Genomic DNA, 25239 nt, shown 5'->3' on the forward strand with positions numbered 1-25239 from the left:
GGCTTAACTGTGCGATGTATGTTAAATATCTTGTTGATGCCTGTTTGGATCTTTAAAGCAGCCTGAGAAAACATCACTGACAGCCTCTTAAATTATGGATGCGTGTTGCTACGTACGTGCATTTTGGGAACTTCGAAACATTGAGTGCGAGTGTTTCTGTCAGATTCCTTATCAACAGGAAAAATAATTCCGAAATGGTATCTAGGTTTCAGAACTTTCTCTAAAAAGAAAAATTAAAAAAATTTCAAATAAGTGTGTTCATTTATGTTACTAAGCGACGTTCCATTTATTTGTTTTATTTTCTTTCATATTAGTACGTTTAGTATTGCAGATTTTTTTCAACCGAAACGTGGTTTGCAAATATATTTAAGAAACTTTGAATTTAAACGTCTTATATAATTTTCTTTATATTAAAGCAGTTTAAGCTAATAGTTTATTGTAAACTTTCAGAAGTGCGGAAAATCATTGCCTTACAAGAACGACCTATTGAATGACAGTTCTGTTAGTGCAGATCTTTATTTGTATAACAATAGGCTAGAGCATTTTTAAACTTGCATTAGAATAAAAGGCGAGGAAATTTTTTCTTTAAAAAATCACACAATAAAGTAATTTGTAATTAAATGAAAAATATTCTTAGCTTTGAATGGATTTATGAAAAGGATGCTTTTTTTCCAATCAGTTAGTCATATCAGTACTTAAAGCAAGTGTCCCGCGTCTAGAAGAATCATATGCTGGGCTTTAAGTGACTCAGGGTACAATCTGCTTTCATAGAGGATGCTTTTTATAATATTTTACGCATTATATGATTTTAAAGTTGTTCAGAAACGCATATTATAATATTACGTTTTAATCACATCTAAAGGGTCATATTTTTAGTAATTTATTTCTGCACGTTAAAAAAGTAAAAACTATTGCCATCTATTTAGGAATTTAATTGAATGTTACAGAAACAGACACTAAAAAGTTTTATTGTTAAGTGCTAGTTCTCATCTTAATTTCTGAGCTCTCAAATCCCTTGTAAGCATTTATGTAAATTGATGTTAATATTAAAATTGCAATAAATGATGGGGTGTTATTAGGAAACTATTTTGATTTCCACTATATTTGTTGAGTCATTTTTAAATTCTGAACGAAAATAAAAAAAGAATTCATTTTCAGTGTTATTATCGTTTGCGTATTTCATTCAGTTGCATCGTAAATTACTTTCGAGTAATTAGAAAACTTTTTTTTAATTTAATATTTGAAAGTGCATCTCACCCTCATTTTTCTTCTATACTATTACTCGCATACTTCTCATTGACGCTAAGTTGTGTATTAAAAATAAGGAATAAAATAGATTATACATTATGAGACAACATCTTTCCTTGTTAAAGAATTTCGCTCATATTTGGCAAATGCATCGAAAGATTTTAGAGTTTTCTCACTCACAAACGTACGAAAGATTGTCTCACACCAAAATATACAAATTAGGGGATAAAAAGAACTCTCTCTCCAAACGGTTTATTATTCCTTATTTGAACACAAGGAAGTCTAAAACGCGGAATCTTGACAAAATCAGACTATTGAATCTTTTTATTATTACTGAATTATTGAAAAAATTAATTAGTTTGGTTATATTAAAGTTTTGTTTTGCCGGCGTCCTGGCATAGGGGTAGCGCGTCTTCCCCGTGATCTGGGCGTCCCGGGTTCGAGTCCCGGTTTGGGCAGGGTTGTTCTTCTGTTGTTCTATCTGTGAGATGTGTGAATGTGCCCTCCTGTAAAAAGGGGTTGTGCAAGCGAATGAGTGATGCGTGAGTGGCAAAGTCGTACTCTTGGCCCTAGTTGGCGCTGCTATAAAAAATAAGAGACGTTCCCCTCAGGCTTAAATCGCTGTCTTCGTAACAGTGTACTTGTCAGTGGCAAGTGCCATAAGAAACAAACAAACAAAGTTTTGTTTTTAAAAGCAACAGTAGGTTATTTTGGAACTGAACTTTTAATTTTGAGCTGTTATCAGTTGACGAGGACAGTGTCTGAGCTGGCAATCCCCACTCCAAGCTTTCGCAACACACCAATATTAGGACGTTTGGCCGACGGATTTAGTCTTTAGCAGATTCGCTTAAATGATGGTTCTTCGGTGGAATCGGGTCTCGATCTTGGGAGCCTCCGGTCCCGAAACTGAGACGTTACCATCAGATCACTGAGACCCAAAGTTATTGTGAAAGATCGGAATCTGGCAAATATCGATTTCACCAAAGAATACTGACATTTTTTAACCTGTTAACCGGGGAATAAACTTTTGTTCAACTCGTTTCACAATAGGGACAATGGAACGTTCAAAATATTAAAGCAAATTTCCATGACGAAAAATGTCGTTCTGCCTAGTACAGTCAGTTAACAGGTTAATTTCAGTTACATCCATGATTTGTGTCTACATACAGTACACTCCCGATTATCCGCGGAATTGGGTGGCGCGGCTGCCGCGGATAACAAAAATCGCGGATAATCCGAAAAAAAAACTAAAAACGGGTATAGCAAAAGAGAAAACGGTCATTCCAACTTTGAAAAATAGTTTCATGTACAGTAAAACGTAAAATAAACAGCAGGAAATGTTTAACTAACGCTTAATATTTTAGTATATCACTCAAAACTAACCTAAAATGTGCAACAGAAAAGTGCTTTGTACTTACGAGAAGCGTCGAAGGATACACAGAAAAATTAATACATATGTACTGTTTTAATACTGTAATGTATTATGTAATTACAAAAGCATAACTGTAAAACTACACCTTTTTGAAGAAATCAGTCATTTGTTTTTGCTTCTTGCTTTGGAAGCTTTTTTTCTTTGCTTGGAAGCAAAAAAAAAAAAAAAAAAAGACTTAGTGCGGCAGGCGCGGATAACCCTCCCGCGGATAATCGGGAGTCTACTGTAATTCGTACATGGAAAAGAGAAATATAACGATATTTATTTAATCATGTGATAAGTTCAGGAAAAAAAATGTTTTGACTAAGCTTAAGCATTTTTAATAAAGTTATGATCTATATTATACTAATGCCACGTGAAATTTTGTACACTTTTTTCTGCCACACATTCCAACTTATGACGTAAAAGTTTCCTTCGGTCATCTGCTGTATAAAACGATACTCTGTATACTTTGTATCGAGGCCATCCCTTCATTTTTCATTCTTCCAGAGGATTGAATCGCATCGTTAAAATTTCTGCTATGCTATTATGAATGAAAAATTATTTTTTTCCGGAAATATATATGAATTACGTTGTACAGGATCTACTCGTAAAAATGATTCTTAGAATGAATTCTTGGTGAGCTGGTTATAAAACAAAACGTCCCACGTACGTTCTTACATTTCTAATGTTTAATGACGGCTGTAGATACCGTTGGATACTGGAGACTGAATAAATTAAAGCAGTTTTCGACCTTTGTATTTCTTAGACACTTGTAAATGCAGTGCTTCAGGAATTCATAATAAGCGTGAAAAGAGGAATCTGAATCGTGAAAACGTTATATAATGTTTGAAATGTCATTTCAAGGTCATTTCAGATGTTATTTTATATAATATCTGATATGCCTAAAAAAAGACATTTCTTTTTAAGTAATGAAAAAACTGTTTCATTGCCATTTTAGGAAAATTAAGAAATAGAAATATTGCTATCAAGTGACAAAAGGTCTTTAAAAATAATTTTTTTTTTCGAAATTATAAAAAAATATGATATTGGATTTTTTTTACATGTGCATATTCACAAATTCATATGTTTTAAGCAAAAATAATGCAAAATTTTTAATGAATATATTGTTTGTTTGTTTGTTTCTTATGGCACTTGCCACTGACAAGCCCGCTGTTACGAAGACAGCGATTTAAGCCTGAGGGGGAACGTCTCTTATTTTTTATAGCAGCGCCAACTAGGGCCAAGAGTACGACTTTGCCACTCACGCATCATTCATTCGCTTGCACAACCCCTTTTTACAGGAGGGCACATTCACACATCTCACAGATAGAACAACAGAAGAACAACCATGCCCAAACCGGGACTCGAACCCGGGACGCCCAGATCACGGGGAAGACGCGCTACCCCTATGCCAGGACGCCGGCAAATATATTGTGAAACATATCTTTATAGTACATCACAGAAATCACAGTTGTTGTATGAATATAAGAAAACACCTTATTCTAAATATTCGAAAGCCAGGCATCTGCAATTATTTTCATTAGATCATTTTTAACAACAAGTTATAAAAATAATATTTTCAATTTTAATTTCCCCAAACTCTTCGTATTAACATCTATCGTTTTTTGTCTTCCCTTATTCAACTTTTTTTTTTAACTTTTATTTTAAAATCGGCTATCTACAATTCATTGTGGAACTTCAAGCCAGCATCTTCATTTACAAAAAATTCATGAACACTTAATATTGTTGAGCGATTAGCTATAGATATCCATAAAACATTATGCAATATTCCATAAAACATTTTTTCCTTCGTTATATTCAAATTCAATGAATATATGCTTATTGATTGATACTTGCTCCTTTTTTTGTATAATTTATTCTTAGTACTTTGGCTTGCAAATAATTCTCCAAAATTTTTTGGTAATCTTTAAATTTTTAGAAGTATAATAAATTTACACAAAACACACTTTGACTTCATTTCTTTGTGACAATTGATATTGCCTTTTAACTTCCTGATTATAATTGGTGAAGAGAAATCACAATTTTTGTAACTTTTGCATGGATTTTCATAATAGGTGGCGCTCCAGTCACAGATATTAATTTGAGATTTTTTTTATTTCGATAAAGAATAATCCATACTCTTTACCCATTAATTGATGATACGTTCAAATAAATATATTGCTCAAAAGGATCGTCGGGTTAACAAATAATGCAAAAGACGGAGTCAAAAAAGGAAGAAACATAAATGGAAATGACAATGCAGCTGAAGTATATTTTCTCTGCAGTGTCACTGGCACACTGGCGAAAGTGCTTTTACAGACGGAAGAGAGGTTTGACATACGCGCTTTTAAAAGACAAATTCTCAATTTAAGGGAAGAATATGATAAATACTATGGCACACAACTTCCGAAATCAAAGTTAACGTATTTGTCGCTATTCTTTTTATAATAGTTAAGGAAATTTTGCGTCATTTTTTTTTCGTTCAACTTATTAAGTGATTTCGGAAAACGAATTTAAATATCTAAGATATAAAATTTACACAAATAAAAGAAAAATGCTAAGGTAAACTTTTATGGTTCACTTTTTAAACTTTTGAGTAGTTATTCTTCAAATTTTGTTCACAAATATTAACATAACAAACATAACATAAGAAAAAAAACTAAATTAATTTTGATTTGTAATTGAGTAATTAATTTTTTTTATATATAAATTAAGAATTATGTTTCCATTGAACTTGCTCAGTATTACGGAAACAAAAATATGATAGCCTCCAAGATTTTCGTAACAAACTGAATTTAAAACTACCAAAACATAAAGAAGTAAAACATATATATATTTAAGCATTATTTTATGTGAAGCAGAATGAAGTTTCAAAGACAGTGAAAAGACTTTCTTCATTTTAAAATTGATTTTAATATCCATCAGGAAAATATAGTTATTTACAAGCAGAGATACGGACAAGGCATGTCCGCCACAGTGCGGCACAAAAAAACAGTGGGGAAGAAAAGCGAAATAAATTATCCCACTTCTTATATAACATAGATTTTGATAGGGAAAATATTTCTTTACACTGCTAATATATTATTTCGCTAGGGATTTTTGCTACGCACGTCGACGAGGTAAGGGAAAAACAGGGATCTTTTAAAAAAGAATGTGCTTACTGGACAGTTTCCTACCCCCTCACGTGGAGTGTGGGAAAGTTAGGCTTTTAGCCGATTCAGCAATTTTACAAATCTCTCTTGAATTAACTAAGTAGAGAAAGTGGAATTGGATCACGAAATAAGATTGGATCACGAATAGAATGAAGTTACTATGGACTAAATTGAGATAAAATCTTGTAAATTAATTAAATTGAAATTAAAGTTTAAAATATCATTACATATATTTAAAAAGGGGGGGGCTAATTTTATTGATACTGAGAAATGTTTTTTTTATTTAAAATTTTTTTTGAATAATTTGCTTTCCTGCAAGAATCTTCTAAAATTGAAATGCATCTTTGAAAAATGACTGACTTTTTTTCTATGTTTTAAAAGCATATATAAGTCGCTACTCAAGATAATTAACTAAGTTTTGTAAAATTTCTCCTGTGGGTTTTTTTCTTCATTAAAACTGGATTTCCAGAAGATATAAAAATTTATTGTTTTATAATATTTTTTACTAGCTGCCTTTGGCCTTGTCACAAATATTAGTTGTGTTAATTTCAAATAAACCCCAATTCTTGTTTCTAATTCTCTCACCAAAGTCCCTCTAAAGCTAATTCCCTCTTAAATCAAATTTTGATCATCTCGTGTGTTCTGGCACTTTCACTTCTTTCTGAAAACGGACGCTGTATCACTCACCATATTGGTGTCATATTGACAAATGAATGTTTTTGACTTGATTATTGCATTTTTTATTCTTGTATTTCATGTTGTACTGTACAGGGTGAGTTGTAAACACACTATCAAATGGATGTTTGTACTTATTACTATACTTTTGGTTCTTCCGAACATCAGATCTGCTATTGAATTTGCTATCAAAAAAATTAAGCTATTTTCTCTGACTAAAAGGACTTGAGATACCATACTGTGTGAATATTATCACTTTGAAATTGTTGTTATTTTTTAAGGGTCTACATATTGAATGTGTGCCTATGCTTATTATAAAAATATTGCTTATTAGGAAGATTTTTAAAAGGCGATAAAGGTGTTTCTATTTGCATTTGAAAGGTCACTCACAGGAGAATAGTTTAATTAGATTAATTTACCCATAAATTTCTTTTCATAACGATAATTACTCATGGTGTAATGTTTATTTAGGGTTATTAATATTTTGTAAAAAATGCAATTAACTATTATTTATGTTATTTTTCTTCTTATAAGTCTAAAAATATAGATAAAATTTGTATTACTTATTAGAATATCTGAAATTTATTTTATCTATATTTCTGGATTGTTTACTAAGTTTATCGTATTGAATTTGCACTATATTTTTGGTATTGGAAAAAATTTAAGTTAACAAATTTTATTGAACCCATGGAACTCTGTTGTTGTTTTGCAGTTGGCTAAAGCGCTTTTTTATAAATTTAATTCAATATTTATGTGGAATTCTTTCACTTTTAATATTTTATATGGACATTTTTGGTATGCGCTATTTACCGGTGTCATTAAATTTGTTTTGATCATCAGTCAGAATAATAAATAATAATTCGCTAAGCCATAAAATTTAATTTTCATTTCTTTGGGCGCATCTACAGATTTAATTAAATCTTTTTGGTATGGAATGATTTTTTTTTTACCATTTTAAATTAGTAAGGCATAAATTTCAGTAATAGAGAAACTGAGCAAAAACAGTTAATGTTTAGAGGAAAAATCGTTGTAACCAAAACATTCTCGTTTTCAGTATTGAAAATGAAAAAGTGGGAAATTTAGCTTTTAGATTTTCAAGTAAATTATTCTAAAATATTCTGTTTCGACTCTCAATCTTGACTGAATCCGAAAATGTGTCTGAAAAGGAATTTATTGAAAATGTGTATGGATAATCTGAAATCATTTTATTTAAAGAAATGTTTCTTTATCTTGTACCTTTGGAAATATTCTATACAGTAGCATTGTTCTGCTATTTTAAAATCGTCGTCATAAAATTTTTGCAAAAAGAAATTTTTTAAAGATTTTTTTTAGCCATTCTTTTTATTTATTCATTTTTTGTGACAAAAACGCTCTTTCAACCAGTAAGTTAACATTATCCTTTAGTTACTATTGTTTAACAAGCTTGCCATTGTTAAATAAGTCGAGTCGTTATAAATCACACTCCAGCGAAGGTTCCTAATTTTCGTGCCACTTAAATAATGGTCTCATTTATCTTTTAAGAGTTTCACTCTTTTAGAGAACAATGATTTTGTATCATTTGACTTCAGCACAGGCGCGTTTTTTTAACGTTTAAAGCTATTAGCAGTGAAATGCATAGAAATACGGAAATTTTAGAAATGAAATAAATCATTCTCTTTTACATGTTTTATGATCGGAAAAATATTCATAAAACTACTACAAGTCTAAATCCGTAACTAATTAAAACCATTTTGTGTCAACGTTGATTATAATGACTTATTTTTCTAAAATGAACATCGTTTCAGCACTGAGTGTTTAATTTTCTAAGATGGAGATACAGTAAAGTGATCAACGCTTCGGATTTTTGTTGTTGGGAGAATAAAATATTGAAGCGACAAAAGAAAAAATATATATTATCTATAAACAAACTATTCACTCTAGCTACGTCCGGTATATCTAGCTATAATTTGACCAGCGTCTTTTTTTGGTTTGTGGGGAATTTATTGCAAAAAATAAATAGAAATAACAAAATCTTCCAATCATTCGATTATTTATAAATAAAAAGAGTTTCTATAATTAAATTGGGTAAAATATTTATGTTGTATATGTTAATTAATTTTCTATTTATTGATTCAAAGCAAAGAAGCGATAAATCTACACATCACATTTTTAGTGGATATACCAAAAACATGCCTGAAATAAGTAGATGGAGAATGTGTTTCAAACCTTCCAGTAATTTTTGAAGCGTTTTTTATTTATGAATGAAAGATCGAAGATTTTTTTAATTCTCCTTTTTATTATGTGATAAAATATTGAGTTTTCATTTTGGATCTTTAAAACTCCGAGAGTTTTGGAGTTTTTACGGGTAAGATGAAATCAATTTATTTAAAGAGTTTAGAATCACAGATATATGTTTTACCTTTTACGCGTTATTTGTTTTATAATTCAAAATCATCTGCTTTTGTTTTATCTACAGGTAAGCCTTGTGCTCAGTCGTCCTTATATTCAACGTTGGACCATGTTTTGCATTTATAACATGGCTGAACCCATGTCTAACTATTTATATACGATCCTACCAATACCCTTATTGAAATATTTTAATTAAAATGGAACGGTGATAATTTTCCCGCTGCAATGTTATAAAAAAACGTCCAATAATGTAAGCATTTGACATTTTAGTTCTTTAAGGGAATAGTACGAATTTTACCTCTGCCTTACATTCTGAAGTCATTACGGGTGATATCCTGACTTGCCATTGAAAACGGCTTATAAATGAGTTGTTTTGTTTCACATTTATCTTTTAGTATTTGGACAATGATAATTTCAAAGGAAACAACGAAATTCTGAATGCAAAGTTTGGTGTTCTTTCCTATTATGCTTCTTCTAAACATTTCCCTCTCCCCCCCCCCTTAAAATAGAATAATGGAAGATTATTTTAAAATAAGTTAACGGAAAGGGATTTTAATTTATCCACTTGTTTAATTTGTTATTTTTAGTACCTGAGAGACCAAGCTTCTCTTTGCAGTTTTTTTTGTAAAATCGTAAATAAAATCTTATCCTATGGCTCGTTTAAAGTTATAAGCAAAATCTAATTGAATTGCAAAAGCGGATCGAACATGAGAAAAATAATGGGAATTCTAAGCCCTAACCACTACTCTCTCTGATACGCTTATGCGTGTCATATATAAACAAATGTCAATACTTAGCTGTAAATTTTTTTCTTTCTTGTGTAAAATCCTTTTTTTTTAGGAAAAACACCTATATACATAAACTTAAAAAGTAAAATCTTATCTTAATATAAAACTCGATCCAAATCGTTAGAACCGCTTCCGAGATGCGCGAAATAATTTATATATACACAGAAATTGCTCGTTTAAAGTTATAAGTCATATTTTAAAGAACCACAAAGTATGGTTTGTTTACCTCAGCTTTCGGAAGAATTATTTTTAAAATTGCATGCTATGATTCTAGTTGTACATATCTTAAACCTGTAAAATACGGAGTGTAGATATAATAAAGTGAATTATGAATAATCTAGGAGAGTATCAATTAATTAATATAATTTATTTATTTATTAGAAGCACATAAAGGATTAATGGATACAAGCATGTACTTAAAATGATACTGAAGAAAAGATTGGCAAAGATCTGAACTCGGATCTTAATATAAAAACCAACTCATTTTATTGATGTTTTATCCTTGCGTCTTCTTAGTTCATATGATGATACTTATTTTATTATTGTGAAATTTTGTTAAAACGAAAACAATTAATAACCTAATTTATCATATCATAAACATACATAATTTTAAACATAAACATAATCTAATTTTTATTTATTTATTTATTGCAGGTATCTAGGAATGGTTGGTGTGTCGGTGACGCCTCCTGATATGGCCAGCGAGCAGGTTTCGCTGTGTTCAACCGTACCAGGTTTGGTACAACAGCAGCAAAGGGTGTGCAATGCTCATCCGGCGGTAATTCGTGCAGTCAGTGATGGTGCTAGAAGAGGCATCGAAGAATGCCAAAATCAGTTCCGGCATGACAGATGGAACTGCACCGTGGAAGGGGGAGAGAGTGTTTTTGACCACACACTGCAGAGAGGTAAGTGACTCTTTTTCTTGCTTTTCCAAAAGCTTCTGACAGATCTTAATGAACCTTCTGCTATGTTTATCACGAATATACATGTATGGTGGACAATACGTGTATATTCTAATATACACGTATCTCGAATATTCACGCGGTGGGCGACGGGTCCATATACCAAATGGGCCCGTTTTTTCTTATTTCAATTAGTATCAATATTTTTACTTTCATGTTTTGAACAAAATTAATGGGACAATCTCTTTTGTCTTTATGAAAGTATTTGACACAACACAATATTTTTATACTAATTTATCTACATTTAATTCAAGAAAATACAAAAAAATGAATGTAAAAATATCAGGAACTTTCATTTTTTTACACAAAAAGAAATCTAAATTAAAATTATATTCGATGAATATCATTTCATTTATTAGGTATCTTAAATATTAAAAAAAATAATAGTAGTAATTGAAAGGCAATAAAAATTATATTCTTTTCTGGCCTTTATATATGGATTGAGTTACCTGCTTATGACTGTGCTTCCAATGCAGCAAAATATTCCCAACTGATGATGTGTAGAAATGCAATTTATACGTACTTGATTCAAGTGCAACTTAGATGTATATTTACCACATTTCATACCTGCATGCTGAAATGTACTGTCTGACATACAAGGATAAGAGCGAATTTTTTATCTGCATATGCTCATTGAGCTTGGGTTCCATCAATAAAATTTCCACAGTCGTAAAATTCACTTATTTAGCATCAGCATTTTGATGTGGAAGGACATCTCTTCTACTGATATCATTTTATATTAATGCCATATCTTAAAGCTTCAATCAAATTCGACATCTTCTCTATGATTTATTTTTGTTTCCAATTAGTATTTGCTGCCCGGAATAGTATGTAAACTTGTACAGGCACTGAATTTAATATGACAAATTTCTTCTCTCTTGTCCCCAAATAATATTTTGCTTTTATATATGTGTCGGGATTCGTGCCCCTTTCTAACCCCAGATGGCAGCGCATTCCCGTTGTCTTGAAGGTTAAGCAGAAAGGATTTCTTGTTTGCTTGGCAGTCAAGGAAAGGAGACGTTCACATGAGTGTGAGCGATCAGTAGCTCTCGAGGAAAAGCAGAGCAAATTTATATTAATGATCAAGCGAAAACTGAGCGAGTTTCTTGTGAAATAAGTGGTTTATGAAGAAACTAATTTTATTGTTTTTAAGAAATATTCTTAACCATGATATGGAATTGCTTATAGGAAATTGTATAAAAATAAGGAGTGGCTCAATGTGAATAAATGGATGACTAGTCTAAAAAACTGTTTCCTGTTTTTTCTTGCATAGAATTTTCTATTTTTTGGAAATAGGAGCACATGGTATGTGCTCACTAACAGTGCAGAAATATTTTGCTAAGGTAATACCCCCTATATTGCACAATATGTGTCCATGTTGACAATTTTCCAGATATCTTTTGTAATAAATAATCAAAAGCAGACAGTTCATCATGAATTCATAAAATTCTAGTAGGTGTGGGAACAATGTTCAAAATATCCTTCAACTCTGATTACTTACTTGCAAAGGTAGTTCCCATCTATTCAGATTTGATTTATCTTCGGACGAATAGATGCAGTTCCTAAATTCAATATCTTCTGAATTATCATCGTTGCCAGAAGATAATTCAGAAAAATCCGAAATTTGATCTTCTAATTCCGAGACAATTTCTAAGTCATCTGAAGCAGCCAATAGCACGCGGTGAAATTTTTCAAATAAAGATCTGTCCATCATTGAATTAATAAAAGAATCACTGTTATAAACTGGAATTACTTATACTTAAAACTCATATTGTTTTATACATAAAAATTGTTTTGCTAAAAACTTTTGCTATACTTAAGATATTTAAGTAAAACTAAGCAGAATCAATTATCATGGCGGAACAATTGATCTCCAAAGACAGTTGTTATGTAATATAAATCTAATTGGATAGAAACTTTTAGAAACATTTCATTTTTAGATTTTTTATTAATGTTTGTTATTTTAATATTCATTAATATTATTTTTTTATCAAAACGAAATTTGATTCCAGCTTTAAAGAGGACTTTGCATTCTAAAACTGTCATACAAATATGGGTAAAATGTGAATTATAAAGACTATTTTATATCTAGTGTTTTTCTAATCCAACGGTGTTAATACGGTCATTTAATACTTACAAAAAATATATGGCTTTCATTATTAGCTGAAACGGAAATTAATGTGTTTTATCAAGAAATTAATAAGTGAATAGCAGCAAATGAATAAAATGCTTTTTTAAAAAAAGAATCTTGATTTGATAAGCCTCTTCATCGATTCAGCTTTAGTTATGAATGAAATTTCCAAACTGCTATTATTTTAGCGATACTCAACAACCTCCATTGAACTCTCCTCGTTTTTCTTTCATCGAAAACAAACAAAAGATGATTTCCCAGAAATCTGAAGATAAAAGTCTAATCTTATCTCAGGAAATATTTTTCAAATTTTTGAAACAATAAAAATGCTCTTGAATGGAAGCAACAACTGTACACGATGCTACGTATCATCCAAACTGTTGATATATGAAATATAAACTTTCCATAAAAATTTGAAATGAGAAAAAAATGTGAACTACAGCACACAGTAAAAAATTAATTTTAATTTTCACGGACAGATTGGCAATTTGACCTTTAAAATGATTATTTACAAAAAATATTTTATTTCACGCCCTTATCGTAAAATGATATGATTTAGAACTATGAAGAAAAAAAAAAATCACTATGATTCTACAGGATTCATATTAATTGATAAGGAGTTAAGGGGTACGATTTAGTGTGCATGTCAGAATTAAATAGAACAATATAGGGAGTTTAGTATTAAAAGTAGTAGTATTAGTATTTATTCAAAATTAGTATGTAACTGGTTATAATTAAAATTATCTTTCACATTACTCTATGACAGAGATTGCCCGATCTGGCCCAATAAGTGTAGATGGTCATATCTACCAGTAGGTAGCTCAAGCAAAAATATTAGTAAGTCTCTACCAAAATGCTTCCTTTCATTTGTAAGCAAAAATAAGCTAAGCTCTTGATAAAATAAGCACTTGAGGGATTTCATTTTACCTCTTCGTCATCCGAAACTCTTCTAGCTTTTCTTTTTTGCTCATAAAACTTTTATTCTTTGCTCTCTTCGTTCAAGTGTTCTTCTACATTTTAAAACGCCGGCGTCCTGGCATAGGGGTAGCGCATCTTCCCCGTGATCTGGGCGTCCGGGACTTTAGGATCTCGAAGTCAGATCCTAAAGCCCGGGTTCGAGTCCCTGTTTGGACATGGTTGTTCTTTCTGTTCTATCTGTGAGACGAGTGAATGTGCCCTCCTGTAAAAAGGGGTTGTGCAAGCGAATGAGTGATGCTTTAGTAGTCAAGTCGTAGTCTTGGCCCTAGTTGGCACTACGATAAAAACAAGAAGCGCCCCCCCTTAGGCTTAAATCGCCTGTCTTTGAACAGCGGGCTTGTCCGTATCAAGTGCCATAAGAAACAACAACATTTTAAAACTTTTAAAAGTTTAAAACGTTTTGTAAATGTTTACTTGTTTGTTTTTGTTTGTTCTAATGCAGCGAAAAACTGAAGTTTTCGTGGACAGGAGAGAACGGAGAAAGGATTAAATTGGAAATTAATAGTTTTTATTTTTAAATAATTCATCATTAGATTTATGATCTACTTTCTGACTTTAGGATCTCGAAACTTTTCTTTTGTTCCCCTACCTGAATTTAGGTTTCGAGTGACAAACGTATTATAAAACTTCAGCGAGACATTTTCTATACTTAAATGTATGTTTTTTTTTTTCTCTTCCCCGTGATCTGGGCGTCCCGGGTTATCCCGGTTCGGGCATGGCTGTTCTTCATCTGTGTTCTATCTGTGAGGTGTGTGCCCTGTAAAAAGGGGTTGTGCAAGCGAGTGTGTGTGTGCTGTCTTCATTGAGCTAGAAGTCAGACTTCTGCCCTCGGGTGCTCAGGGGTTTTTGCCCTCAGAAGCTACTGCACCCCCTTTCCGTGGTAACGTCTACATGACATCATCATCATCATGTTTTTAGTATTCTGTATCTATTTATTTTTAAGGGTAATTGGTTTAACAAAACATGAATTTAAGAAATCATCGCATTGTGACATCGGATATATTTCATTACTTTTCTGATTAATTTCTCAGATTTTCTGGACTTAGATTAATATCATTAAGTATACATGTTGAAGATTTTTTAAGCTTTCTATCATTTTTTTTATAAACACTTCATGTTTGCGAAGTATACAGATAAAATATTGCAATCGTCACAAAATTCGACTTCGAAATTTTGACAAATCTTCACTTTTTCCGACCTTTTTAAATCCAAAAAACACATTTTTTGGAATTTTGTCTACCCGCCACTCTGTTTGTGAAAACGGTGAATTCACAATACTATGAACTAGAACATATTATATTTGGGTTGGTCTTAATATCAAATTTCTAAATTTCTGTCTAATTTTGAACGAAACCCATTCACAAAAAATTTTTTAATTGTTTATTTGTCCGTGAGCAAGAATACGATAATTAAAAAACGTAAAAGCTCTAAATGAATGAAATTTGGTAAGCATTTTCCGCATCTAAAGCTTAAATGCATATAAAATTTTGAATCAAATCCATCAAGGGCTCCGTCTTCTGTCGATCTGTAAATTCGCATTCATGGAAACATGACAACTCGAAAACGCGACGACATAGATAAATAGAATTCGATGTATGATCTTGTAACTAAAATTGTAGCTCTGAGTGAAATTTTGATTTTGATAACTGCCCTATGCCCTCCCTCCTCCTCCCCCCCCCCTCAAAAAAAAAGACTATTCGGATTTCCTTACTAAGAAAACAAAAGCTTATGTGCTTCACTCAAGAAACAAAATATTATTATTCATTAGCGGGGTTCACGGCATTATCCAAGGTGCAAAGTTTATATACGGGGGTTGGGGATAGGATCTATAATAAGGGATATGGGTAAAGTTTCCAGAAGAACACTTTTGCTAATTAATTTTTTCATTTGATATTTGTTTTCTGCCAATTTTTCAGTGCGTAATATATGTGCTGAAAAAAATATATTGTTAAAAATTTACCGTAATTTCATGCGTATAAATGCGGCTTATCTGTTAAAAAACTAATAATCTGTAATCGTCAATAATAATCTGCCCCCACGAATAATTCACCTTATATTCTGCAAATTATACGACCGTGCAGATTATCTGCTGAATATAAGGGGCTAATGTTGCATCTGCAGATTATACGCCGCCGCCGATAATACGCAGGAAATTACGGTAGTGTTGACAATTCACTGCGTATAAAATCAAATTATGCACAAAAATCAGAAAGACTTTACATTTTGTTTAATTTATTTTCATTAATGAATGTGTCTGCTGAATTTCATTTAAGACAATCTTAAATAATGCTTATGATATTTTGTGACATATACGGAATTGGATTTCCGAAAATCCACTTTATGTGTTTGTTTTATGGAATTAAACACGGAGGTCTTTACCTTCTAAAGAGATTGCGAAAAATCTTATCAGATGGCTTTTGGTTTATAACTCAAACAAGATCTTCTAAAAATGATTTTCAGTGCCTTTTAGCCCCAAGTTTTCTCATTTTATCATATTAACATGTTATAACACTTATAGCATCCAGAGCCTTGACGAAACAGAAGCCATCAATTATGTGCAAGGAAAATGTAAATAGGATTAAGCATTTAATCTCCCCCTTTCTGAAAAGATAAAACTCCCTTAATATTTAGCATAGGATTGCATAAGTTTATAACAATAAAAATTGTTCTCTATACGCAGCCTGTCTTTTATTAAATTTAAGCTCTCTCTATGGAAGAATGAAATACTAAGTTAAAAGAGTAGATGATTTAATTTTGAGCTTTCTATTACTTTCTTAAAATGATTTAACTTTTACCGAAAAGTTTTAGGCATTGGAGAAAGTGCATGCGTGTTGCGTTCTTCTGGACATTCGATGGATCCACAGGTACAAAATTTGGTACAAATATAAACTGCAGGGCCGGAATGTGCGTATCTGTATTCTTTTATTTTTATAAATTTTATATAATACTTACCGGGGAGTTATAGATAACCAAATCAATTGCCAGTTGTCTAGATGAACTATGTACTCGCCTCAGCAGTACATATACTAAAATTGGAATGATATGGAGAAGATTAACAAGGCCCCGACGCAAAGATGGCTAAATAAACCGGGATTTAGAAACATTTTTCCTTGTTATTTCATTCTTCGCTTATAAATACAGGGTGGTCAAAAAAAAACTTCCCCTATATATGAAACCCTAGCGGCCTATCCGCCAACCAATCGAACCAAAATTTCAGACATGGTTGTTTGAAGGTATGCGCTGGAGATTGGGATGATTCTAAACAACACAGAGTTCACGGTTACGGTTACAGTGAGAGAATTTTGAAATTTTAGAATGGCAACACCCACTTTTTCCTTGCGCAAATCGATCAGCGTATTGAGAAACCACCAATGGCGTTGGAACGATTAGCGTGTGACGAAAATGCAGATTCCTCCTTTCATGTTACGTTCAGCATTGTTGTCCACAATGAAACCCACGGCATTGTTGTCCACGTTGAAAACCTGTAATTATAACTTTCCATTAAAATAAAAACTTTTTTTCTCTTTCCTCTCTGTGTTGTCATTAGTCCTTTATAATGCTCTTTTTTGCATATGCTTTACGGCCGCAATTTTCGTCACACGCTAATCGTTCCAATGCCATTTGGGGTTTTTCAATACGCTGATCGATTTGCGCAAGGAAAAAGTGGGTGTTGCCATTCTAAAATTTCAAAATTCTCTCACTGTAACCGTAACCGTGAGTTCTGCGTTGTTTAGAATCATCACAATCTCCAGCGCATACCTTCAAACAATCATGTCTGAAATTTTGGTTCGATTGGGTGAGCAGATAGGCCGCTAGGGTTTCATATATAAGGGAAGGTTTGTTTTTTTTTACCACCCTGTATGTAGTTCTTATGCTGAAAATCTTTGAATCACCTGTGAAATATATATACATTGAATTATTTCATTTGTCAGTGAGCGTTTTAAGAGCCATTTTGCATACCATCTTATGAATATTTACTGAAGTCTCCGTGTCCCATGTCTCTTGTTTTAAAAAATTAAATATTTACTAACAATTTAACCTACAAGTAGAGTACGTCTGCAAATAACGTTTTTACATGGATATAGTATCTGCTAATATAATTTTTCCACATTAGTAAATAGTCACTTCCTTTAAAAAAAATATTGGTATTTGTTTACTAATTTAAGAATTTTTATCTTTATTTTTAATGAGTTGCTTTTATTTTTAAACGTGGCGATCTGACTATAAATGTTGCATTCCAGAGAATTTTCATATTTATTTAGTAAAATATGAATTTTTATGTTTGCCACAATGTAACTTATTATTCACAGTTAGGAAATGCTACAAACTTTCTGTAATCAATGAAGAATACAACATTATACATATAGCACAGAGTGAAAATTCAGTTACTGAAAATAAAATTTCAAAAATGAGGCATAGCCTATCATGAACCCTATTTTCAAATAACTGCTCTCCTCTTCAAAATGTTACATGTCTAAACTTTTATCCAAGATAAATAAAAAAGAAGAAGAAATAAAGCAAGAATCGCCTTTGATTATTAGAAGAAGAAAAAACAATAGATAAATATAGGTTTGAATTTATGAAGGTTACATAAGTGGTTTTTATTTCATGCGAAATAAAAAGGGTTTGAATGGAAGGATTCTTTAAAAAAATAAATAAATAATAAATAGAACACGGGAAGCGGACAGGGAGTGAAAAAGAGGATAATATTCCGTCAGGGATTCTTTTTATCTTTTCTGAAGGGGGAGGGAAGAAGTGATCAGTAAAAGAGGCGTTTTCAAAGATACCGACACAAGGGGAAAGAACCAGCTCTTTTTTTTTCTTCACGGAAACGAAGGGAGACGCCTCCCTTTGGGTGCTTTTGTGTGGGGGATGGGAGGTCGAGCGAAATCCACCGCAACACTGTAATCTAATAATAAACGGTTCCGTAGACAGCGATAGTGGCCGGGCATAAAGATTTCTGGAAGAAAAATCATAGACGGCTGAATTTTAAAGCCACGATATTTTTTATTTTTTTGAAAACATACTATTGAGTTTGAAATGCATGGCATAGATGCGTTTTTTTCCCTGACATTTTACAGTCCTCCCTTTTTTTAAGTGAAAATTGCCTTTAATAAAGGAATATCTTCCTTTTAAAATATATAAATAAATATGTAAAAATCCATACTTGCAGCCTTTTTTCTGATAAAGTATTATTAGATGCATTTTTGCCTAAATTTAAACGAGATTTAATTGCATTTTAATCAAAATTTTGTACAGTTGAATATATCAGTTGTGCTAAATTCAATTCTTTAATGAACCCAATGCAATAAACATCGAAAAATAAATTAATCTTTACTCAGACTTCCGTTTAAAGAAATAAATAGATATTTTATTTTGAAGGTTAACAATCGAGATAGTTTTAAACAACTTGGAAAAAAAAAATAGCCACATTTTCATCATTCTAAAAGAGCATCGACTGTAATAAAAATTTCACGAACGTTGGAATAATTTATCAATCTAAATTTCTCAGACATTGATTGATTCGAGTATTAAGTAAAATTGTTACAAGATCTTGCATTATTTTGTGCGTAAGAAAACTAATTTGTTAAACTTTTATTTTATAAGATTTTTTTCCACGATATTTAAGAAATAGCAGTGCTTTTTTGGAGCCATGTTGGCTTGTAGTTATGTTTTGGTTTCGGAATCGGAAGATCATGCTGTCCTTGTCGTCTGTTGATTGTTATTCAAAATGATGACTAAACTCTTTCTGAGTTAGTTTCATAGCAAACGTTCAATCTACTTACAGAAATCCGATTGATCATTTAGGTTAACGCAGGTTCAAAATGATACAAGATTTATTTAAATTTCTATACAATTCACTCTGAAGTTATGAAAGGAACTTCATGAATGAACTGAAAATAGAACTTAAGCAAATAATTAAGAAATTGTGTTTCATTTCATTTTTAATTTCATTTATCCAGAGTCCAATTATACATATTTCCATATATCCGCATTTGTAACTTTTATACATAATTTGTAATTTTAATGCATATGTGAGAATATTTTGAATCCTCACTATTAATTTCATTTGAAGTTATCGTTTTTTAAGCAAATCTTACATTATGTACAATTTTCTGTACCTTATCTAATTTTATGGATTGGATTGGATTGGAATTTGGTGTTTTATGGCACAAAAGCCGGTGTCGGCTATGCTGCGCCAAACACAAGATTAAAATATGGAACAATTTAAAAAAAGACTAAAACAAGTAATGAAAATTACTATTAATCGAAAGTTTTAAATAATGTTGTAGCTTTTTTTAAAAAAATCAAATGAAGCCATACTGTTACAAAGCGTTAAAAACTGTGAGAATCTCAAAAAACAGTAAAAACATGGGTTAAAACCTAAATTAGAGGTAAGATACCTCTAATTTAGGTTTTAACCCATGAAATTCTTAAGAAAAGAAAATTTCTTAAGAAAAGAAACAAATTTGGGTGGGGTCTTTCACCCACTAAGTCTTTCAAGTCTAAAACGGTTGTTTTAAAATAGTATAAACGTGAAGAGTTAAAATCAGGGCATTTTGTTAAAACATGGTCTACAGTTTTACTTTCGTTGCACGTTGAACACATTAGTGCAGAATCCTTAGAGAGCAAGTGTTTATGGATATAATGAATGTGTCCTATTCGAAGGCGCGTCAATTTAACATCGAATCTTCGATTAGGAAGAATGGGCCACAATGCAATTATCTATTTATGCAATAATCTAATTTTATGAATTAAAGTTAAATTTTTCTATGTCGGACATCTTTTTTTTAAATTTAATTTCTTATTCGCATCTGAATTTTTGCATATTCAGATCGGACGATTACCTTTGCAAGTGGGTTAATTGGACTTCTAACTCTGATCGATTTAATTTTATGGCCTTATACATGGAGACATGAGGTGGGAATCGAATTTTTGAAATTCTTGCTGATGTTTTCATATTCAGATGTTAGAGGGTTGAAAAGACACGTACCCTTCTTAGGGCAAGGGCATGCATTTTTTTCAGGTGAAGCCAACCACCTCTTTAAATGGCGGGGTCGGCGCTGATACCCACCTCAAAGACGAGAGCCGGTTCGCCACATGGCTTCGACACGTATTTACTTATCGGCACCTCTTCATAGTCAAAGCCTGTTAGCTTAAGTGGCTCTACGAAGAAAATGATCCTCCCTCTTTCAGGCCACTTTGCGATGAAGTGGATCACCCTCTCGATAAATGCTGAGTGCACACAGCTCCTGGCTTCTTGAGGTGCTGCTTTCTGAATGGCTCATTTCTCATCGATATTCGGGAACTCCTTTGTCTCGCCATGTTATTTCGGTGCGTGCCAGAAGGGAGGGAAACACTTGACGAAGCAATATTACGAGGGTATTAAAAAAAAGTGATGCTGGCCTGAATTTAAACTGGTATCGCGCCGCATTGTCACAAAGCATAACATTTCATTGATTATTCAACAGAAACTGACTAGAGTGGTCAGATTACGAGACTAATTATAGATTGTTTGGAAAGGATTACTCCACATCCTTCATGGTGAACAGCAGTTTCTGACAAAATGCTTGTGAAATTAACACATCATTCACCGGATAAGAAATGGTGGCGAATTCATTAAATTAGAGGGGGATGATATATATATTGGGAGGGGTTCTTGAACTCTGAGATGCATATGGTAGGTGCAACTTTTATAACACTTTTTTCTGTAAAAATTCTCAAATTATGTGTTTTAAAGATAATTAAGTTAATAAATTTTGATATAAATATTATAAAATTTTGCTTCAAAATGATCTATTTAAATTTTTATCATCGGTTGATTTTGTTGTGCCATATATATTTTCCTGTTTCAAAGTTCCAGAATAATTTTGACCCCCCCCCCCCAATTTTTTTAAATTCATATTTAATTCTTATCTAAAAATTATTTGATTATAGCCACGTGTTTTTTTACGTTATGGACAGTAAACTTTGAAGTCTAAATTTCATTTAAACTCTGCAGGACGCGGTGGCCGGGTGGTAAGGTTTCGGCGTCGGAACCGGATGATTCAGGTTCGAGAACCCGATTCCACCGGAAAGCCGTCTCATAAGTGGATCTGGTGCATGTTAAATCCGCCGGAACCAAACGCCCACCCACTCGTGTGGTGTGGAAGCTTGGAGAGGGGGATGCCAGCTCAGGTGTCGTCCTCGTCATCTGACCTCGGTTCAAAATTGCAAGACCCTTCCCAAAATAGCCCTAACGTTGCTTTAAAAACAGGACGTTAATATAACTAAACTAAATTGAACTTCCGTTTAACACTTGTTTGATAAAATACAATCTCTTTTCATTTCAATCGAATTTTCTTTTAACTAAAGCACAGCTCCAACATAGTTGATAAAAATAAATCTTTTAATTTTTGCCCTTGCCATATGTCATAAATGTGTAGACTATTAACAGTTAAAAATGTAATACACTTATATATCTGAAACAAGACTGATGGCTGCACTCGTCATGAATTTGTCATATTTCTCAGTTTTTTACTTTATTGTATGCGAAATTAATTCCAGAAATTTCAAAATAAAGTTCAAAAATTTCATTTGTTCGTTTAATTTAACCCATGAATATAAAGTTGGCTTTGGAGAATACCGGGCTCAATGAAAGCGGACGCTCGCTTTCTAAACCTTGTGGGACAACATCTTCATCGTTTTCAACTCAATCCCTCTTCACACAATCTTCCCTATCGCCTCCCCCCCTTTGTGTATTATGGAATCAAACATCTCACCCAGTGCTTTAATCCTAAGAGTGCAACAGGTAATTTCCGGTGTTGATCCCACCCCTCCTTCTTTCCCACTCCTCTTTCCCGCCAAGGGTTTTCGAACATGATTCTCTGTAAAGCGTTGTTTGCTGAAAATTTCTCACCTCTTCCCCGGCGCCCTCTTTCGAACGGAGACAGCTGTTCAAATATCGTCTGTGAGCAAACGATACCGGCGGAAAGACAAAGAGAGTTTTGTGTTTATGTGAATTAAAGAGGAGAGTGGAAAATGTTCTTTTTAGGGTGTGTTTACCGTGAAAAGGTAAATTGTTCTTTTAGGAGTTTCGTCGGGTATATCGATCGTCTGTGATCTTCGTTCCTCAAGACCAAAAGTAACAAAAAGTTAATTTACTTTGGTTGGCCTTTTTCTGTGCAAATGTTATTCGTTATATATTCTATATGTTGAGCTGTCAATATTTATTTTATTTTTATTTTTTGTAATTAGAAGGTGATTTTATTACTTTAACAGTTTATCATCAGCTGGAATCTGGAGTCTTGAATTATTTTCGTGTGAGGTCTTTTTTCGGAGAAAAAATTGCAACCCCACTTTCATCATAAAATTTTGTCATGTTCTACACACTGATTACTAAATTTTAAAAAAATAAAACGTTCGAGATATTTTTTTTAACAAAAGTTAAATATGAATAAATCGAAAACTCGAAATGGAAAACACAATCAATGAATGCCAAATCCCATTTTCAAATCACTCGCCAACCGCTAGTGACATGTATTAATGCAAATTTCAACTACTGAGAGTGTGCTCTTTTTGCAGGTTGTAAATCTTCAAATTTTCTTCGTTTTTACTCTCAAAAAAAAAAAAAGGAAAGGGGGAAAAATGGCATTTGGTTTTAAGTTCAATATAGTACAGATATTCTGCACTTTTAAGTCTTAATGGATTTTTTAATACTTTTTAATACAAATATTTAATTATCTCGAAGTTAAGATGGAAATCTTTCGATGACTGTGTTATACCATTTAGGCCCATGATTCACATTTTAAAAAATCGAAATCAAAATTAGACTAAGGGTACTTGATCAACCCTAATAAATATAATAGGCTCCCGTTTTAATGACTGTTTCTTCTACTGATATTCAACAAGCTTGAATCCCGAAATAGAAAAGCAAATTTTACCTTTCGTCATTTTAGTGATGTGATTGTTTCTAATGTTATGTGCCCTTGCAACGTAGAGTAAAAAACAAGAAATGAGTGTTGAATGTTTAATTCAGTTATATATTTTAGTAATTTATTGGGTATTGTTATAACAATCTTGGAAAAGTTTTGTTCAGAGTGCTTTGTTATTCAACAAAATTTAGGAAATATTAGAGAAATTTTAATGAAAAATAAATATATGTATATGCTAAGTGCTTTTTAACAGTTGATATTATTTGTGAAATGTTTATATTGATGTCATGCTCGTTTAGACTTTTTATGAAAAATGAATTAACAAAATAATGTAAATGATTTGGATTAGCACATTGTGAAATAAAACTTAATCTTGCGATTAAAAAAATACTTACTTACAGCTAGCTATATTTGATAAGAATGTTGGTTTTAAGATGATGACCGGCGCAACTAGGAAGCTCCCATTTCCCCAAAGATAAACTGATTTGGAAGACATTGATCCTGTCTTGATGACATTGATCTATTCATCAAGTGACTTTTGAACAACATTAAATTAACAAATTAATTATTTATTTAATTATTATCTTGGTTTGTGTCTCATCGTGAGACATGTTTTATACTAATTACCAGTATATGTAGAAAACCATGGGTTTCATTTATCATTGATTTCAATGAGGATTCAGGAAAAAATTCAAAGCAGAAATACCATTGCATACACCTCCCCACCAATATGTACTGAAATTCATAATTTTTTTAAAAAATAAATATTTTCTTTCAAAATTGCATTCTATCGTAGATGATTATTTCTACAATAAATCATACTTGTTTTACAGCACTCAAAATCAGCGGAAATGGTTTCTGCGAATTTTTTCGCATACTTCTTAATAAAGGTACTATCTTACTCACCCCCCACCCCACCCCTGTACAAAAATTATGAACTTTTTCAAGCTTATGAATTCCACCTGTGCTCAAATTTTTATCGTCCGAGTTCTGTATTTCGTAATATAATGCAGTAAATTAAATATGCATTTAGGATGTTTTCTTGTCAATTGATTGAAGCAAAAATCAACTGATTGTAGAAATCTTGAAATATCTTATTAAAAAGAAGATTAGTTAACCCTTTAAAGGGCCATTTTTTTCTAGTCATATTATGTTAAAATATTTTTAGGCTTGGAATTAGAATAAGAAAAGGGATTCATTTAGCTTATTAGATAAATTTAATTTGATTCATTAATTAATTTGGTTCATTAATAATTAAGTAACAAATTAAGACACATCATTTTGTCTGAGATAAAGAACTGAAGCATCTAAGTTTCTGTCTTTCTAAAAAAATGTGTCAGAACTTATGCCAACCTACATAATTTCATGCAAATATTGATAAATTTGGTGGTAAGCATACTTCCTACGGCCCTAGAAAGGGTTAAAGTCGTTTTTTTTTTGTTGTTGCTTTTTAAAGTTGTCCTGTTTATGTGCAAATATAAATACTTACAGATGATCAAACCATTACTGGATTTGGCTAAAAATGTAATAGATTTTGCATTTCATAACATTTTACTTCTACACTTTTAAAACTATTTGAAATGCATAAA

General features: G+C 32.0%; 1 protein-coding gene and 1 non-coding gene across 3 annotated transcripts in view; both read left to right on the plus strand.

The window, feature by feature from the left end:
- LOC129961838 (protein Wnt-16-like) overlaps nucleotides 1-25239 on the plus strand; it is a 211982-nt gene that overhangs the window by 113629 nt on the left and 73114 nt on the right. For both annotated transcript variants that reach the window (XM_056075419.1, XM_056075420.1), the window contains exon 2: nucleotides 10320-10570. In XM_056075419.1, coding sequence (XP_055931394.1) covers nucleotides 10320-10570 — 251 coding nt within the window. The remainder of the gene's footprint in view (nucleotides 1-10319; nucleotides 10571-25239) is intronic.
- LOC129962436 (U6 spliceosomal RNA) lies at nucleotides 16739-16845 on the plus strand. Its single transcript, XR_008783897.1, has one exon. It is a non-coding gene; the product is annotated as a U6 spliceosomal RNA (small nuclear RNA).

This window comes from Argiope bruennichi, chromosome 2 (assembly GCF_947563725.1).
Source record: "Argiope bruennichi chromosome 2, qqArgBrue1.1, whole genome shotgun sequence".
In the NCBI taxonomy this organism is placed as follows: domain Eukaryota; kingdom Metazoa; phylum Arthropoda; class Arachnida; order Araneae; family Araneidae; genus Argiope; species Argiope bruennichi.